Source organism: Camelus ferus, chromosome 21, assembly GCF_009834535.1.
Source record: "Camelus ferus isolate YT-003-E chromosome 21, BCGSAC_Cfer_1.0, whole genome shotgun sequence".
NCBI classification, from domain to species: Eukaryota; Metazoa; Chordata; class Mammalia; order Artiodactyla; family Camelidae; genus Camelus; species Camelus ferus.
This window is the reverse complement of record NC_045716.1, coordinates 12,008,053-12,027,849: the sequence shown is the minus strand read 5'-3', so window position 1 is coordinate 12,027,849 and position 19,797 is coordinate 12,008,053. Positions and strand designations below refer to the sequence as shown.

The 19,797-nt window shown below is 40.3% G+C and overlaps 2 protein-coding genes across 2 annotated transcripts in view; both read right to left on the bottom strand.

Annotated features, from left to right (window-relative positions):
- The window catches only part of F5 (coagulation factor V), a 63,721-nt gene extending 56,824 nt beyond the window's left edge, over positions 1 to 6,897 (bottom strand). Inside the window, exons 1-2 of the mRNA XM_014556032.2 lie at positions 6,510 to 6,897; positions 2,517 to 2,608 (exon numbers count right to left, since the gene is read on the bottom strand). Of these exons, the coding sequence (XP_014411518.2) occupies positions 2,517 to 2,608; positions 6,510 to 6,667 (250 nt within the window). The 5' untranslated portion in view covers positions 6,668 to 6,897. The remainder of the gene's footprint in view (positions 1 to 2,516; positions 2,609 to 6,509) is intronic.
- Positions 6,898 to 8,801: 1,904 nt separating this feature from the next.
- The window catches only part of SELP (selectin P), a 36,573-nt gene continuing 25,577 nt past the window's right edge, over positions 8,802 to 19,797 (bottom strand). Inside the window, 7 exon segments of the mRNA XM_032463776.1 lie at positions 8,802 to 9,455; positions 10,021 to 10,076; positions 11,605 to 11,635; positions 14,023 to 14,142; positions 15,004 to 15,189; positions 16,244 to 16,453; positions 17,322 to 17,507. Of these exon segments, the coding sequence (XP_032319667.1) occupies positions 10,022 to 10,076; positions 11,605 to 11,635; positions 14,023 to 14,142; positions 15,004 to 15,189; positions 16,244 to 16,453; positions 17,322 to 17,507 (788 nt within the window). The 3' untranslated portion in view covers positions 8,802 to 9,455; position 10,021.

Below are 19,797 nucleotides of genomic sequence, written 5' to 3'. Positions count from 1 at the left end.
ACACCAGATTTGCCTCCTTATATCCCCTACTATAGGGATACAAAGATGAGTAAGATACCACCCCTCTACTCCAGGGGTTCATAATTTAGCAACTTTGCGAGTTCAGGAAGAGGCTGCATAAAAAATGGTTGTTAAAATGGCTCAGAGTTCACATAAAACAAATATGAGATTCACAGGGGTGGACAGAAAGGTAATATTTTAAGTGCCTCGTGCTTAAAACATAAATCAGCTATCAAAGTCTTACTTCTAACGGACGAGGTTGAATCAGGACACCACTGCAAAAGTGAATCATCTCAAAAGATTTTGATCACAGTCCTCTCCTCTTCCAAAATTATCAGTGCCTCTGTATTGCTTAACAGTCTGCAGCCTGGCAGTGGTCCTTCAGTGGCTTATTGCGCTCAGCACAACGGTGGGCACAGCATAGACATTCAAATTCAGTTAACTTGGCAAAAGTCACAAAAGGTAGAGCTCTAAATATCTGCCCAGTTCCTCTTTTCCCAGGCCTAATGAATGTGTTTCCCAGCTCATTTTCCCTTTACCCGCCTACAACTTCATTTAATTAAGCAGTTCTTAAGTATCTATTGTACACACTAAGCTTGAAGCTGGAGCTATGAAAACGAATAGACTTTGTGACGGAGGACAGGAGATCCTTTAATTTCCTGCCCGAAACTACAAACTTAGACTTATTAGTCATCTTGCTAGTAAAAGGTCACTCACTGGCCCCTTGCCCAGCCCCTCACGCAGACCCTGATGAAGGCCGTATCTCTTCTACCTCAGGCTGATCCAGCCCAGCTTTGAATCCCATCACTTCCTGTGCCTTCTGAGCCTGGATCCATCAGTTGTTCTCCCTCAGATGTCTTTATCTTCTCCTTTTATATTGAATTCTTCCCTTGAGCACTTAGATATTTTAAGTCACTCTCATTCTATTTTTTTTTTTAAACTCTTAAAATACTCTTAAATCCCTCATTCCCTTCCAGAACTACCCTGCCTTTCCTCCCATTTGGAGCCGAGGTTCAGTAAAGAGTTATCTATGTAAGTTCCTCCTGCTTCCATTTCCTCATCTTCCATTCTTTCTCATTTCCATTCACCAAGAGAAGTGGCACCAGGGAAACCAGATAAACAGTTTCAAGGAGAAAGACATTTCCCAGTAATGTCAAGTGTAAAGAACTGGAAGTAAACCATTGGCTCTGGCATCTCAGAGGTCATGAGTGCCCTTTTTTTGAGAGTAATTTTAGTGGACTCACATTAAAGCAGATTAGGGAGGAAAGGTAAGGAGAAGAAATGATGTGATAGAGAATGAAATGGATCAATCATACAGGAAATTGGTAGTAAAAGAAAGGGAGAGAAAAGGCTATTAGAGTCAAGGGGAGATTATTTTCTAGATGGGGGTAAGCTGAACATGAGTTGTATTCTGTTTTGTGGTTGACGATTTTTGATGGAAGAGAAGGAAAGGAAAGATTGAAGATAGAGGAAGATCCAAGGAGGAGGCAGGACAGGATGAAATGAATAAGAGAGATAGAGGGATGAGTCTGGATAAGATACAGGTCCTTGGCTTCTCGCAGGAAAGAATTCAAGTGCGAGCCACTGTTGAGTAAAGGTAGATTTTATTTAGAGAGATACATACTGCATAGAGTGTAAAGGCAAGGAAAGAGGTGCGGGAATGGGTGCTCAAATTAAAGTAAAAGTAGGTACACACTCCATAGACAGAGTGCGGGCCATCTCCAAAGAGGAGGGAGCGAAAAAGGGCTGATTAGGCAGAAGAATGAGTGAATTACTAACGAGGGGAACCAACTGGAAAAAGTTCTCTTAACAGCCTTTATCATCCCTGTGGACTACGGTACCATACTTAAGATCCCAGAAACCCATTCAATATACTTTTCTTCATTAAATAAGAGATGGGGGAAACGGAAGAGATTTTTTTTCTTTAAAAGTGATAGCTATTGTGTATATCACACTAAATAAAACAAAAGAGATAGGAAAGACAGATGCAAAAGATTCAGCCACATACAGTTCCTTTAAATGAGTCTAGGGAGCCAGATGGAAGCAAAAGACCATTTGTTAAGCCTCATCTGTGCTCCTTAAACTGGACCGTAAGCTCCAGGAAGGCAAGAGATGTGTGTGTCTTGTCCACTGTGGCATCCGTAGTGCCTAGTTCAGTGCCCGGCACACAGTAGGTGCTCATTAATAGTCTGTTAGATGAGCGAATAAAATTAAAACACTTAAAGGTTTTGTTGAGCTTTTTTATCAAGGTTGAAAACAGCCAGCTTCAAGGGCAAGTGACCCGCGCAATTGCACAGGGCCCCACGCTCAGAAAAGCTCCCTGCCTGGCTTAATACTTTGCTGTCACTGTTTTGAAATTCAGTATTATGAATAAGGACCCTACAAACCATCCAGCCACACTGGATAAAAACACACATTTCTATAAATGTCACTAAGTAATATTTTGTACATTTTATGAATATCAAGTTATCCATAGAGCTTTCTCTTTAAAATTACAAAATACATTTCAGGCTTACCTGAAGTTCTGGATCGTGGTTTTTCTTTCTGAAAATATGCTTCATACTCTCTGTAGACAATTTTCTTAAAGGAGGTTGCAGAAGAATTTAAACTGAAAATCAAATACCAAATGAATTTGAAAGGCTTATGTGACATCTACTGCTCACATTACAAAAAAAAAAAAAATAGATCTCTCATGTCCTCAGATTTGTACTAGGAATAACAGAATTTTAACTTCATTTTAGAAACTAGATTTTATAAATATGAACCATAAGTGAGGTTAAAATAATTACTGGTTTTTTCAAGAATATTCTGTTGTGATAGCCATTCTTTCAGAAATTTAGTCTGCCTTCACTAATCCTATTACTCAGAATCAATTTGCTAAAAAAGAACCCAAGATCATAGTGTGAGCCCAAACTTTAGGTTTAGATTTTCAATGATTAAAGATGTGACCAAATCCTTTATGGATAAATATGTGAGCTATTTTTCAACTCATCAATCAAATACAGTTTTAAGCTAGTGGGGAACATTGTAAAGAACTATTGATTTGCTGAACTGTTACTAGTTGGGAAGTAGAAAATGGCTAATAGAGTAAAAGCCCTGGAATTCGCATTAGAAACAAACAAATGAACAAACTAAGTCTTGGAAAGTTTAACTTGTTGGAGGAGAAACTGTTGATCAATGGCAGAGCAAGATTTGAAAAGGTGAATCCATTGTACAGTTATCCCTTGGGATCCACGGGGTGGGGGCAGGAGGGGCGTTGGTTCCAGGAACCACCCCCTCCCCCACTGTGGACACCAAAATCTGTGGGTGTTCAGGTCTTTTATATAAAACAGAGTAGTAAAGTCAGCCCTCCGTATCTGCAGGTTTCACCTCCATAGATTCATAGGACTGACTGTTTTCATGGAAAGGAATTCAGAGAGAGAGGGAGAGAGGCTGGGAGAGTACTGGAATAATTGCCTATCTTTTTTCTTCTGTGTCTAAAGATGAGCACATCATTCCTATCCTTGTCTTAAACTCAAAGATGAAGGTAAAAGGAAAGAGAATTGGGGGAAATTTCTTACAAATATCTAAACCAGTTGACCATATTGGCTTTGTTATGCTTCGTAATCCAGAGAATGGCCCCAGCCCTAACTAGGGCATAACAGAGAGGGATACGAATCACATGTGCCATGACGTCTATGAAGCACAGAAGCTAAGAGAACTGGCAGTAGACTCAGTGTCTGGGTTTGACTCCTGTATCTACCCCTTGTTAGCTGTATAATCTTGAAAAGTTTATTTAATCCATTTATGCCTCTGTTTCTATAAATTGTGAGCTGGGAATAATAGTAAAAGCTCCCTCATGGAATTGTTACAAGTTTTAAATAAATTGATACTTGCAGGGGTTTAGAGCTGGCATATTGTAAATATTCAATGCTTGTTAGCTAATAATATTTTAAAAGTATAACAAAAGTTGGTTTTCAGGTTTTCCTCGCAGAAAAAAAAATCTGTAATTGTAGTAATTCTCATAATTTTTAAAATGTGTTAATATTTGGAGGCAGAATTAAAGGAGGCATGAGTATTTGGGGAATGGCTAGCTATTGAAGGTAGTGGGTTGTCAGTCACTGGAAGCATTCAAGTGGAAATTAGACAACTCTTTGCTAGGGGTGTTGGTGCTTAGGGTGTGGGGAAAAGTAGGACGTTAAAACATGAAAGTTGAAAATGAATTAAACAACCTCTTAGAGTTTTATAGCCCAAAAACCATAGGACTCTATATGTTAGCTTGTGTCCTTAACATGGACATCTATTTTTATTTATTTGTCTTTTTTTTCGGTATAATTGAAAAGTAGCTCCCTTCCCTAACCCTAAATATTTAAATACAGGAATATAGGTGATGATGTAAAATCTTTACTAAGAAAAATCAGTCTTTTATGTGGAATAATTTTAATAGAGGTATGTTTCTTAATATATTTCCTTGTGTATATTGTATGTGCATACTAAGGTATATTTATTTTGATTTGAACAATTGAATTGCTATTGAAAAATCTGTCTGAAAAGAAAATTAAAGATGATATGAATTCAAACTATATATACATGTTAATTTTGCATTTATAAGGACTATTTAAAGATGATTTTTCATAATAAAAATCATATAAACTAGAATCCTAGAGGGAAAAAAAATATATATATATATTTTCAATACCTGTTACTATGTACATGTACGTGATTGAACATGTTTCTTTAGGGAAATTTTCAAAAATATTCATTCCAGACCTGGAGCAAGACTAAAAGATATATTTCACCTCTAAAAGGCATTGTCCTGCTAACATTATATGAAATCAGAAGAAAAATCTTTGCTTTGTACTAAAATATACTTTAGCAAAGAATAGAGTTGTCTGTGTTGATTTCCTTATAGTATCATAAGCTCTAGGTGTAGGATAATTTAGAACAAGTTCTTAGTTTAAGCAGCCAGAAATACAGGTTAGATTTTTCACATACAAATAGTAGAAATAAATTATGTCATTTGAGGTTCAAAAACATTGACATTTGTTCTGGATTATCACTGTATGATTTTTGACTCAGTATTGATACCAGAGGAACAGCTCATCAAGAATTCTGGAAACTCAACTGAGAGGATAGGATGACCAGTCATGGCTCCCTATGTGAATTCACCATGTGAATCAGGTTTCTGCCCTTTGTGGTTCTGCCTCCAGTATTCTGCTTGTTATTCTCAGCGTTAACTACAGAAGAAAGAACAAACTCTGAGCATGAGCATGAGCACAGCATGACACAGGAAAGCCAGCAACCAAGTTAGAGTTCTACCCATGAGCAAGAAAAATTAATGTTGGAAAGACTGTTATTTCCTTTGGGGTTTTAGCTAGTGGCAGTTCCCTAACGGTGAGGGTGTGACCTAGATTATCACCTTGAGATGCAATATTTTAAATCGTTTTTTAAAAAGAGGGATTTCTTATTATTACAAGACCATAGTATGTGTAGTATGTAATGCCGTTCAAAATAACCCAGTTATAAGGAAAAGATTTTAAAAGGGTTGATGTGATACATTAAAAGACTTAAAATATTACACTATTTTCTTGACAGATTGCTTTTGTTTCGAAATTGTAAAAGAGGAACACATCTTTCACAATCATTTAAACTGTAATGCTAAGTTAAAAAAAAACTCAGCCACACTAAGAGGTTTACCATTAAACTAAATAAAAATATGAGTAACTGGAAATATTGAGTAGAACCTATGATTTGTTACATTTTTGAGAAGTCTTATTTTTAACCTTTCAATTAGGAAGAATAGTTTGCAACTCAAATATAGTTTTATAATTTAACCCCCCTCTTAGTTATATGTGCCTTAATAGTGACTCTACCAAAACAGCCAGAGTAGACTATATCTGAAAAAGTGATTAAGAATGAGAGAAAAATTGTCACATGAAGCAGAAAAAAGGTAAAAGAACAACAGTGTTGCATTTTTATGGACTGATGATGTTTTGAAAGTCATTTATAAGAAAGCAACAAAATTATGGCAATTGTTGTTAAATAATCTGCTTATAATAAAGTACAAGGTGTACATCTTTAGTTTTAGAAGATAAAGCTATGTGGACAATGAAAAAACTAAGATGTAACTAGAAGTTTAAGAAAAACACTGGAATACTAAAAATCTGGAACAGGAGTTTGCAGGAAGGGCTAATGAGGAGGTAGTTGCCTGGTGCTTTTGAATCAATTAATATATTTAACCATCAATCAATCATACTAACAAAACTTTATCAACAACAAACTCTTGAAAGCAGCATCTCGCCATCAAACTGAATATTTTCTATATCCTCAGAATGATAAACTGTATTACTGGAGGCAAGAGTGGCATCCACCAAGTTTATTTTATTTACTATGCTCTCCTATTAATTGTATTTACTTACTTGAAGTGTAAAAAAAAAAAAAAAAAAGCCGTGGAATTGCAAAGAGTGCTCTCTAAAAGAAATGGCTTATCCTCCCTAGAGAAGCCCACCCGGACACCACACCTGCCTTACCTAGTGTGTGTGGGCTCAGGGTGGTAGTTCCAGCTGATGCTCTGAGCAGCCACGTAGAACTGCCTTAGCCGCGCTGCCTCAGCCCCTGGGCTCCCCCAGCCTGCCCAGCTGGTGCCCAAGACCAGGAGGACCCAGAGGCAAGGGCAACCTGGAAGCATGGCTCCTTTCCTGCTCCTGCCCGCCGCCACCACCCAGGGGTGAGTAGGGCTGCCTCAGCAGAGCGAGCGTCCCCCGGCTCCTCGGGGTTGTCCACCGTCGGGGCTGCAGTGCGCTCCGGGAGGCTGCGGGTGGCAGCGTCCTCCTCCCCTTCAGCTCCCCCAGGCGCTGCGGCAGCTGCAGCCTGGGGCTGTCCCCACCTCCCGGGACCTTTCCAGGCTAGGGGTTGGCTAGGTCACTGCCCCAGAAGACAGGAGGGATTAGGGAGGGCCACCAGGCTAGTGACTGTTTTACTACAGATGAAGAAAGGGCAGAGATCAGAGGCTCCAGCAGGCGGAGCAGAACTGTCCTCCCACGCTTCCCCCTGCTCACCCCACGGAGCACTAGCCCCTCACCAGCCATCATAAAAACCACCTGGGGCAAAGTGCACACTTGCCAGACCCTCTGCACTTCCCAGTGTAATGGGACCCAAAACCCTTAACCACACCACTCCTTCTGATCTGGGAAAGGGCATTGTGCCCTATTACAGGGCACAGAAATACTGTATTTTCAGGTGGTGAGGAGGCAAGGGGATGAGCACATGAACTGGGGTCTGCTGCCCGCCCCACTTTGCTGACTTCTACCCACGCACAGGTCTGTTTTGGTAAAAGCCTGTGGCCAGCAAAGGCAGCGACAGAGCAGAGGGCTTAGAGATTCTTCACTGAGAGAATGAGACCAGATTTCAATTTCACTGTACTGGCTGTGTTCTCTTGGATAGGTCACACAGCCTGTCTGGAGCTCAGTTTTGACATCTGCAAAATCAGGAGGGATAAATAGTTTTCCCCGAAAGGGTTGCTGGAAGGATAAAAGAACACTGTGAAGTGTATAATTCCTAGCAGTTGGAAAGCACACAGCACGTACTTATTACTATGATTATGTTTTTCCTGCCTGCAGGGCCCCTTGTATATCTTGGAGAATTTGACTGTTTCACACGGCCGTAAGATATGATTTTGCTATTTATAGGGAATCTCAGAATTATATCATCTGAAGCATCATCATGACTTTCGCGGGTCTCCTGAATCTGCATGCCTCCAATCTTCTGTCTTAAGATTTGTGTCAACAGATTGAATAAATTGTAATCTAGCACCTGACGTGAGGTCTCCATCATGTCAGTCTCCTCAATAGCATTGCTCTCCTACACACAGTCTTCTGTCTTAGCCCCTGGTCTGATATTATCTGATCAACTTAGAATGCCATTCTTTTTTCCTCTTGGCTGTCCACTCTTTTAAAGTCCAGTCGGAGTTCTAGCTCTCTCCTTGATTCTGAACCAAACTGACTTTTCCATTTTATGAATTCCTCCCACACTCTTCCAATAATATGCTCATGTTGATTACCCTCTGTCACTTTATTTGGGTGTCTGTTGTATCCCCAACTAGATTATAAACTAGTCAACAGCAGGAACAGTGCCTTTTTCTTCTGTATCTATAATATCAGTGGTTCACAAAGCTGGTAAACCACTAGAATTCCCTGGGAAGATTTTACAAAATGTAGATTCTGACTCAGGAGACAGGGCTGATAATCATCATCCTGTAATTCCGAGCTTAGCGATTGGCATAAAATTAGCAGTTAGAGATGCTGTTGACAGTATAGCAGAGAAGCTTTTTAAAAGCAATGTGTCCCTAAATCCCAAGCTTCTACCAAAATTCTTGCAAAATTCTTGTAACCTTTAGTTGGACTGTTTCACCATTTTTATTTCCATGTTTTATTTGCATTTTATTTGCATGTTTACCTAGTCTTTGTGACATGTTCATTGCCTCACATTTCACAGAGCCACGACAGTTACATTGGCTCTCTATTTTTTGCATCCGTTTCAGATAACCAGTATGTAACTTTCAACAATCTATTTATTAAACATGAGATTTAAAGAATGAGTAAAACCCCACTCTTCTTTCCTATAGAACATTCAGGTGATGAGGACTTTTTCTGCTTCTCTGGTTTTCTTCTTGTGTGTTTGAGGGGATGGTACAGTATATATTTGCTGGCTGAAGGGCTGAGTTGTAATTGGGACAAATGTAATTGTGCATTCATTACATTGATGTAAACAGACTGATGGACACAGACCTTATTGAACAAAGCATCAAATAATATAACATGGCATTTGGGTGAATCATTTTATTTAGAAATTTGAAGTATCAGTCTTTGGGTTCTTTGGGGGAGAGTGATGTGTACCTCCCTGTCTTAATTCTTGGTCATCTGCAGCCTCTGGTGCCATCCAGAGGCTTCTCTGGAAACCTTACAGCAGAGGTTTAAAAGACTTCACAAATAGCAAGCACTGAAGACCCCAGGAGATCCTCCAGAAACTCCCTCAAGTCAGAGACGCCACCTGCCTTCCAACAAAGTAGAGGATGCCTTCCTCCAACCCCAAAGTAAAGAGGCAATTTTATTTTTACACAGCCTGGTCTTCTGGTGAGTCAGATGTTCCCGGCTCTAGCTAATTAGTATCTCAGGTGACAGCTGGGGCAAAGCCCGCAGACCAACCAAGGAAACATTCCGTCCTAGCTTCTGAGGCTCATGTCAGAGGAAGAGGAAATGAAGCAGGAAGGGGTGGGGGGTGGAGAGGGTGGGCTTGTGGTACAATCCTTCTGCTCTGTTCCAGAGCTACTCTAAAGGAAATTCCATGTCCTTTATTCACAAATATTTACAGAAAACTGCAGCAAATATGCAACAGTTACAGTCAAGTCTATCAGGAAGCCTGAAGTTCAAAACTAGGATCCTGTAGAGGTTGAGTGAGGTGACCAAGAGGACAGTTCTCTGAAAATGAGACAAAAAATAAAAATAATTATATTTTCCTTAAAAAAAGAAAAAGCTCTCTTCATATGTACCCCCTGAGGCTCAGTATAATTTTTTCCTAGATTCTAGATACTCTGCCATCTGGGCTACTTTCCTTTGGAAGCTCAAAGACTCCTGGAGCTTTTGGGAAAGAGGGGTCAGATTATCTTTGTTTTCCCGGAAAGCTACATAGGGAATTGACTCCATAAACTCTTTCCAGCAGTCATGACTTCTGGTTATCAAGCAAGGTCACAGTGTCAGTACCACCTACGGGCCATCTCACGGAGATGTCATACATCCTGAAATAAGTTACATCTTATTAGAACATTTCTATCCTGGAGGAAATGGAAATCCTCCTATGAACTCACTTAATGCTGTCACTCCACTGCCATATCTGTCCCCGACTGCCACCACAGCTTCCTCCACGGCTTGGAAATATAATACACACTTAAAATTTAACTCATGATAAAGAAAAGTCAAACTTTATATTCTTCCTCTTTCCCCTACTCTTCTATTTCCTCCAAAAATACCTTCAGAGGTAACTTACCTTAAGGGGTGGGGTCAAAGGCAGCATTTGTAAAAACTCCATATTTTCCTGGGTGGCTGAAGAACAGAAACACAAGGATGACCTTCCATATGATGCTCAGTTCTTGACCACAATCCTGCACAGAGTTCCTCCAGAGACTGTGGATTACCACCCCACCCCTGGAATGCTCTGCTTTTAGAGGAGAAGAATAGCCAAAGAAATTTTCTAGATCCCACTTAACAGCCCTGGATAATTTGCACTGCAGCTTATACCCAGGTTAAATTAGTGTTGATGATTTAGGTCCTGAGCACCTGCTATCCCCCCTACTGCAGCCTCTTCTTGGTGAGAGGAAATCCTTACAAAATTCAAGCCTTGATACTTGATCATTTGGCTATGGGTTTTTTTTTAAATATATTTTTATTGAAGTATAGTCAGTTTACAATGCTGTGTCAATTTCTGGTGTACAGCACAATGCTTTAGTCATATAGGAACAGACATATAATTCATTTCATATTCTTTTTCACCGTAAGTTACTACAAGATATTGAATATAGTTCCCCGTGCTATACACTATAAACTTGTTGTTTATCTATTTTATATATATTAGCTAGTATCTGCAAATCTCAAACTCCTAGTTTACCCCCTCCCATGCCCTTCCTCCCTAGTAACCCTAAGTTTGTTTTCTATGTCTGTGAGTCTGTTTCTGTTTTGTAAATAAGTTCGTTTGTCTTTTTTTTTTTTTTTTTGATTCCACATATAAGTGATGTCATATGGTATTTTTCTTTCTCTCTCTGGCTTACTTCACTTAGAATGACAGTCTCCAGGCCCATCCGTGTTGTTTTGGCTATAGTTTTCAAAGAATGGTATTACTGCTCCCTACGGGCATTTTTTTTTTTTAATTTTCATAGTGATCAAGACTTACTATTGACATTAGGGCAGGGGCCAGGGGTGCTGGATGGTCTAATAGGCATGGGCCACAAAAGAACTGTCTTGCACACTCCATGTAACTTTCGAATTTCTACTCAATATTCAAGGAGGCGAAAAATCTCTGAGCCCGGAACTTAACTGCTTTATACATAAATGTTAGTTTTTTGGTGCATCTTTAAAAATGCACCTGCCATCTGAGGGAAGATAATGACAGGTTTTCCAACTCTTTACCAGAGTCTCTCATCATTTTGAAAAATCAGGTTGGTTCTGGCAACACTTCTGATACTGTTTGAGTCACTAAGTGGAATATTCTTGTCAGTTGGCCTTTAAGGTTGTTGCCTTCATAGTGATTCTAATTGAACGAAGGTGCAGGCCTCTGATAACCTCACAGCGTCTGCCAGTGAGATGCCCCAGCTTTCGCATTTTATTTCTATTACAAGTCACTTTCCCTTGTATTTCTCCTTTATATTATGATTAGGGCACTTACTGTTCCTTACAAACATCATGTGTTGTTAAGATATATTATGTGTATATTTTGCTCCAGAATTTAGTAAAGGGGACATTGCCAAAGATCTGTTGCAGAAGAGAGGTGGTAGTGTATGTATAATCCTTCTGACATATTACAGTGAATTAAAAAGCCAAACTAGAAACACTTAATCATGAAAATTTTCCATCTTACCTTTGAGGATTCAAGGGACTTTCCCCCTCATCTGAAATAAGCAAGAAGACACAAAAGATTGGTTTAAAAGAAAAAAATGGGATGGAGGAGAAAGGTCATCAGTGATAGGAATTACTGGGGAAAGTCAGCAGGCTGATTTTCAGATGGGCTCATTATAAGGGACGTATGGGGAACAATCCCCCCCTGAGAGCTAGGACCTTTTTAAGGCTAAGTTAAATATTTGATAATATGTAACTCCAGAGACCTCTCGTCTTTCTCCCTCTTCCCTTTCAACCTCTTCTCCTACCTCTGGTCCCTGCCTTCAGTCTCTTGGCTACTCTTGGTGGTTGTTGAGATCATTGGTTCTCGAAATCCATTTCTTTGGCACTTGAGGGCCCCTATCTTTGCATCCTGTCACACTCCCTCAGCCATTAGTGGGACTAGATAATCACATAAACAAATCCAAGTCGACATAACAGTGGATATTTTCCTTCCCTGGTCACATATGTGATCAGGGGCCTTCTGTCTTAATCCAAACAATGGACTCTGATAGTGGAAGCTTCAAACATGGCAGCAAGTCTGTCAATCATCCCATGGGTAGATAAAAGGAGAAAAGCATCTCCTGGCTAAATAAGTTTAGAAAATATTAAGTGAAGTGAAGATGAACAAGTATATTTATTCCAGGGGATGATTGAGCCTTCAATGTGCTAATAATGTGCATTTTGAATTTGCAGGAGGGGGATATAGTATACAGCATTATCCTAGTGTGGGAACATAGAGTCCTAGAAAGTTTAAAATCAAATTGGGACAGGTCAAGGGAAAATTCCCCCTCCCTACAAAGGAATTTATTTCGTATAAAGATATTAGAGGATGGGTGGCTGCTGGTCCCTCTGCATGGTTCAGAGGGTTCCCTGGAAATGTCTCAAAACTAAGGGAAAAAAAGGACTTGGGGAAAATGACTCCTACATAGTGGCAGAAATTAAGACCCAGGTCTTAGGAGCTCTCGCCTCTGCTTCTGGATTTGGTTAAGCAAGCACGAATGTTACATGGAGGGATTGGTTGTAGCTCTTTGATCTTGAAGCAGTGTTGCTGTTTGTCCATTGCCCTATTCACCCACTTACAGAGTGTATGAAGCAGCTTTAGAAAACCAGCCTAATGCAATGGTGCCTTTGTGAAGGAAGAGAGCATGTGAGGAGGGAACCAGGGGTTCTTCCGCCGAGCACTTAAAAATAGGTCTTGAAACTCCTCAACTCCATGAGAACGCTGTCAGGTACTATTAACATCGCCACTTTCAGTTCTTGGATTTGAGCATCCTGACCGCTCTGACACCCCTCATTACTTTCCATGAAGAATAGTGATGGTCCCCAGCGTCTTATTAAAAGAGGTTTCTCAGCGTATGGGCAGGCCCAACATCTGGGGCAGGCAGTGAAAGGATGTTGTAACCCTTACGGGATGAGTCTCTCTTTTTTATTCCTAGGCTAGATCTATTTTTTGATGAACAGTCTGGTAAACACAGTTTCCCTTATAGAAGGTCTTCATCCATTTTGGTCCCTTTCTTGCTTAAAGCCTGAAGTAGCCCCACAAGTTTTCGTGAGCATGTATATATCTCTTAGCTTTTCATACTAAATCATTGATAAAGCAGCAGCTCTTCACACTAGCTTCGTTTTTCACTTCCTCCACCAGTTTTTTTTTTTTTTTTCTGATTCAGATGCAAAAAAAAAAACTGTGGAACATAGCACTTTTCTAGCTATTTCACTGTTTTAGGTCTTTTCACATGCCATTATTTCTGCTGGAGCTCTTTTTCAGTTTTCTCTCTTAGGAAAAATCCCTCTTATTCTTCAAAGGTAAGCTTAAAAGAGTCTTTCTGCCCTATCAGTTGGTTAGGACTCCTTTATTTTGTGTTCCTGTAATAACTTGGGTTGTATTTTTGCCCAAACACACTTGCTACACTTCAGTGTTAGCACTGATTTAACTTGTCTATCTCTCCTACTAGATTATACATTCCTTAACGTCAGGGACCATCATTCTGTGTCTCACTACCTAACACAGATGATCAATAAATGGCTATTGCATGAAAAAATGAGTGAAGGAAGTAAGAGTAACTCCTTTCTAATTAGTTTTGGCCGTAACTCAGAGGCCCCCAAATGCCAACGTGCAACTTGTCTTCATCAAAATCTGGTGGAGGGGCGGGGGGCTTTTGAAAAATTCAGATTTATAGGCCCATCACCAGATCTCCATATTATGAGGACCTATATTTTTATAAAAATTCTCTATTTTTCTAAAAGGTTCTGATGTGCAGTTGGTTCTCAAGATCAGTTATCTTAGTCTTGTTTTCTTTCAATGCAAATGTTTTTAGACAGGTACTACTGAAGCTGTGGTTTCACTGCCCCACCCAAAATCACATGAGGGAAGAAAATAAGAATACTCTTTCCTATTTACCTTTTTGTCTGCACCGCCTTCTTAGCAGAGCCAGGAGCGTCCCACACACCACTAAACCTGTTGTAGAAGCCACTGCTCCACCAAAATAAGTCAGGGCTTCCTTGACAGTCAGTGGCCCTGCTGTAAAGCAAACACACACACGTGCAAGACATAAGAAGTGTATTGTGCAGAAGACCATCATTCCCCCAGGAGGGTCCCCAGAACTCTAAGAGGTGAGATGAAGTAGGTCATCAAAGATTCCTGGCAGAGCTAACAGCCCAGCACAAGAAGATCTGGAAGTCATAAAATCACTGCAACAGAATGGGACACAGGGCCTAATTTTCTTCCTAATGCTTAAATATCAAACATAATTTCTGAAGGAGTCAGGGTAAGGACCCAACAGAAGGAATTCAGTGATTAAATGATAGACAGAATAAGTGGAAGTTTCGATAAATGAAACTGTAGGTAATTTTACGGGGGACAATTGAAGATTCAGTTGTGCCCAAAAAAAAGAAAGAAAGAAAGAAAAAGTAGTTAAAACAAGCTGCTGGAGAAAAAAAGTGAAAAAAAAATGGGAGGAGGGTGAAATAAACCTTACAAACAGATGGAGCTTAATTAAAGAAAGCCTATGGTAGAGGAATATGGTAAACAAAAGTCTTCTGAGATAATAAATTAGGAGTCTGCCTTAAATCACCTCCAGTTTAAAACATTTTGAAACTTCAAGGTGTAACACACACAGATTGTAAAGAAATGAGAGGATTCATTTCACAAGCTGGAGCTTTGAAAAAGGAATGGTGATTGTCAACAGAGTCACTGAATTTGATTCCCACTGCTCTGCATAAGGCAAGGAGCTTCCGTTTGAGTCATTGTGAAGCACTTATTAAACGCAGGGGAAACCCAGTGATGGAAAATGAGACCATTGTCAAAAATACACAGAGGAGAAATTCTGATTTTATTATTTCCCATATCAAAGTGACTTCCTAACCCATCTGAGAAATATACCTTGGCAGGTTGGCACAGAAGTCGACCACCAGCCATTCTCTTGACAGGCTGTTCTCTCTGAGCCATTAAGTGATTGACCCCCTGGACAATAGAAGCTGCAGGTTGTTCCGTAGCTGAACTTCCCCCAGGGGCTGGAGCAGTTCATCACTATTGGCTCAATAATGTGTAGCTCAGAGCATTTGACAGCTGCAGAAAAAAAGAATGCATGAATAACAAACATAGAATGAAAGTAAAGAGATTATGGTTTCATGTGAAACCAGGCTAGTATTGCCAGTAGATGAGGATGGGCACATAGTAACATTCAATAAATCCCTGCCTTTCAGGGTTGGGGGGTATAGCTCAGTGGTAGAGAGCATGTTTAGCTATGCCTGATGTCCTGGGTTCAATCCCCAGTACCTCCTCTTAAAATAAGTAAGTAAATAAACCTAATTACCTCCCCTCCAACAAAAAAAATACAAAAAAGAAAAAAATATTAAAAAACAAAATTTTGCTCCTTAAAAATGCTGTTCTAAATGTTATCATTACTACCATTGGCAATTAGCTGTCATGTGAACACATGTTTTCTAAAGTAATAAGTGTTCAGCACAGCTGGCCTCTGAAAGTTTGAAAGAAGTAGAGACTGCCACCCTCTTTAAACTATTTTTCAGAGAATTTCAGGTTGTTCCCCCAAATTTGTGGATAGGGAACTAAATTTTACTCAAATTTAACTCAACTCGGAAATCTGAATTTAGCCCAAATAAATGTTATTGAGTCATAATGCCATTTGCAAAGTGCTGTACTGTGTTTCACAGGGAATGCAATGATCAAAGAGACGTCGTGCTTCATGCGTAGGGCGACAGGTCTTCAAGAGGTATCATACATGATTTCTCTTTTTATTTAGGTTCCAATTATGAAAATATGAGATGTCTACACTGTTGCATCATTAACAGAATCGCAACTTGTATTTCACATTTCATGTAGCTGGTTTCGTGTTCAGCAAGCTTATTGTTCTAACACATTTTGGACAGTTACAAATGTTTCCTCCTTTAGGTCTTTGAGTACCAGGCCATTAGCTTGTGACATAAGGAAGGGGACAAGCGGTATGCCTGCTATACATCCCTTCTAATTGGGATTGATGTGAGTTTCATGGAGAAGCAGACGCTAGAAGTGGTCTTGGAGTTGGATGCAATTTCGACAGTCACACACAATGACTAGCTTGCTAGAAGATAGCATCAGGACTGCCTGCTTCTTTTCACATTACCTCTGCATGCTGGCGCTGCTGCTGTCCATTGTCCAGAAGGTCTGCATCTGAGAGTGCTGTCTCCCATGAGTGTGAATCCAGCTTTGCATCCAAAGTGACAAGTGGTATTTAAACCAAAGTTTCCCAGGTGATGCTGGCAGGACATTCTTCCCTTCTCTGGAGGAATGAGGGCTGGACATTGCACCTCCAGATTAGAAGCTGCTACTATGTCTGTTTTGAGAAAATGTTGCAATTTAGAGAGCCTCCCATTAAAAAGAGCATAACAGAGTTAAGACTGACAAGGAATAACCAACTTGCACTCCTTTCATAATCAGAGAGGCTCTAGCAATAGCTCTTCAAGGAACTTAAGGAAAACCATTCATCTCAGGTGTGGAAAACCAGGCGAAAACAGTGATTTAAAACTGTCCTGAGAGAGATGATTCTCCTGGCCAGAAGAAATTGGGAGAGAGGGGACATCAGTGTTACTGACGTTCAAAACAAAAGAAAACAAAACCAGAATAATTGGTGCAGGAATATAAGAATCCGTATAAAGCAAAATATGCACAGGCCAATTGATTGCCCATTGCTGCCTCATTAAGAGGTGGCATTGTCCTCTGGCCAAAAGTCGGCATGAAATACGAAGTGTGGATGATGCCACTGGCTTTGTCACTAACTTGCCATGTGGCAGAAAGATGACAGTTGATTTCTCTAAGCCTCAGTTCCTTGATTTGAAAGACTGGACCAGTGACTGCACCCTAGTACTCCCTCCTGGCAGTGAAGCAACGGAGACCATTCAATCGACTCTCAAAGCTCTTTGAGAAAAAGAGGCCAAAATGAGTAAAGAAAATGTGTGCCTAAGGATCAGTGTATCTTTTATCCACAAGTGTGAAAAAGTCCTTTCACTCCTTATAAATTTTTGACTCATATGCTGTGTTTCCTAGACCCCAATAGGTAACCCATTTAATGACAAGAAGTGGAGCTCTCACAAGAATAATAATATAACATGTACCTGTCCCATCAGAAGAGTGTATGTGTGTGTTATTTTTGCTGAAGGAATTTCCAGAAAAAGAGCTGTCTCAGTGAGGGTATCCTACTTTACCTTCACAGGTCGGTGGAGGGGCTGTCCATCTGCCAGAAGCTGTGCATTCCACGTGGTCGGACCCCTCCAGCCGAAAGCCCTTGTTACAGGAGAAATGGCAGGTGGAGCCAACGATGAATTCTCCCCGAGTGTCAGAACAATCCAGGCTTCCGCGCTCTGGGGCAAACAGTTCTGGGCACTTGATGGCTGGAGAATCAAATCAAGAATGTCACGATCTCCAAGTTGATGTGGAAGCTTGGTTTTGCACCAGATTTGTTCATTCACGTACTCAACAAATCCTGATGGCGCTCCCACTAAGTCTGGTGTTTTGCTAGGTCGCCAGCATTTCCCAACAAACACAACAGGTGGTTAAGTACCAGGGCAGGGAGAAGGGTGGTGGGCTTGCAGAGAGGAGTGTAGGTAGAAGTCACACTGAAGAATTCAGTTTCATCCTCTTCCCTCCACACCCGCTGCTTCAGAGACCTTGCAGCCACCCCTGACTCTCACTGTCCTCTCTGTGTAAATGCAGCCCAGGATTTCATTTTTGCCCTTTCCTCCTGCCTGAGACTACTTTCTATAGTATCCTGGTGTCCCTGCAAATTCAACCCAACACATCTAAAACTGTGACGATCATCTTCTGTCCTAGAATACTATTTCCTCCATTTAGATCCCCACTTTTTTTGTTGTTGTTGTTTTTTGTTTTTTTTAACCACAGTTTTGTAGCATAGGAAACCTCAAAACCTCCTGGTCAAGCTAGATTAGTCCCCAGGAATTCCCTGAACTGACCTCATGTATTGTTGCCTCTGGTTCCTGGCTCACACTGCTCTAAAGTTCTTTCTATTTTCACTGAATAAAATCCCACCTGCCCTCTAGGATCCAACTGAACACAGCCTCTCCAGATCTCTGCAGCCTGAAGTCCCCTCCCCTGAAGGCATCCATTTTTTTGCTTGAACTCGTATGCTGTCATATCTCATGTCATCTCTTCCCTCTCCTGCTGGATGGGGAGCTCCTAAAACCCAAGAACCAGAAATCTTTGTGTCTCCCACAGTTCACACTGCAGGATCTCAAGAGGTGGTGCTCTTGCCAAGTGGATGAGGAAATGAATTTTTAATTTACCATTTCCCTCAAAAACGGTTTCTACAAATTATTGCCATTATGTATTTCTCTTAGGATCCTGTCTTTCTCACCATTAAATTCTCTGACATAGTCTATTATTTATCAACAAATGCTGGGTTATTGACAAACTGATTGACTATTCTTTCTTTAAATCCAAGGCTATCTCAAAGCAATGCTTTAATTGGGTAAGGCTCATTTTGCTTAGCTATTTTCCTTTTTAAAAAAAAAAAAACCTCTTGAAGTCCTATGTGATGCCTCATGGAAAAGTAATATATATTGGCTTTTATGTATTTGCCCACCTGTTTTATTTGTTTTTGTTTTTAAAACTTTTTTCTTTTCTTTTTTTTTTTTTTTCTTTTGTTTTGCAGGGGGTAGGTAATTAGGTTTACTTACTTATTTGATTTTTCAGTGGAGGTACTGGGGATTAAACCCAGGACCTCAGGCATGCTAGGCATGTGCTCTGCCACTTGAGCTATACCCTCCCCCCTGCTCATCAGACAATTGTGGGTCCTTAGTGTATGAATCCATACAAATAGCCCAGTTAACATACTGAATTTTAGTTTGAAATGCTCAACTTTTTGAGTAATTAATAAATCCATGGATCTGGCAGATAAACTCCATTTATCAAACATTTATTAAGTATACCTATTGGTGTAAGTCATAGACATTAAATCATCAGTGAACATTTTCACTAAAATAACTTCTTCAGAATCTCCCAGAATTTCATATTTAAGCCCAAGAAAATACATAATGTCAACCACATGAGAGCAGGGAACTTGTCAGCTCTTTTCAACACTGTATCCCAGGCAACAGGGCCTGGCACCAAGGAAGGGGGTCTGAAAATAATTGTCAAATGAATGAATAAGTCAGTAAGCACAATTTAAATTGGATGCGTTCTAACAAGTGTTTTTACATGGTCTGAAAATAAACAAGAGGCATTACTATTTTAAAAAACTGAGTTAAGTGACTCCTAGTATACACAGAGAATTACTACAGCATTAAATGCACTTGGGGATATTGCTTTGGTCTCAATTTCGTCAGTCTTGTTCTGCCAGGGTTATAGATACAGCCTTTTGTTACCTATGAAAGGCTCTGAACCCTCTTCTGTAAACACTAACCTGTCCCATCTAAGGCCCTTAATAAGGATTTGACTAACTCACATAGGGAACCATGTTTTCCTGTCTGAAGGGCAGTGTGGTGAGGTACATGGAAACCTAACCCAGATCTGGTGAATGGTGGGCACCCAGCAACCATGGGCTGAATTAAATTCGTAGTGATACCAAGGGAGCTGCTGGAGTGGAATGGCCAAGTGCAGATGTAGAGGAAGAGATTTTTACCAAGGAATCACATCTGTGGGTAACTTTAGAAAGTCGTCATACTC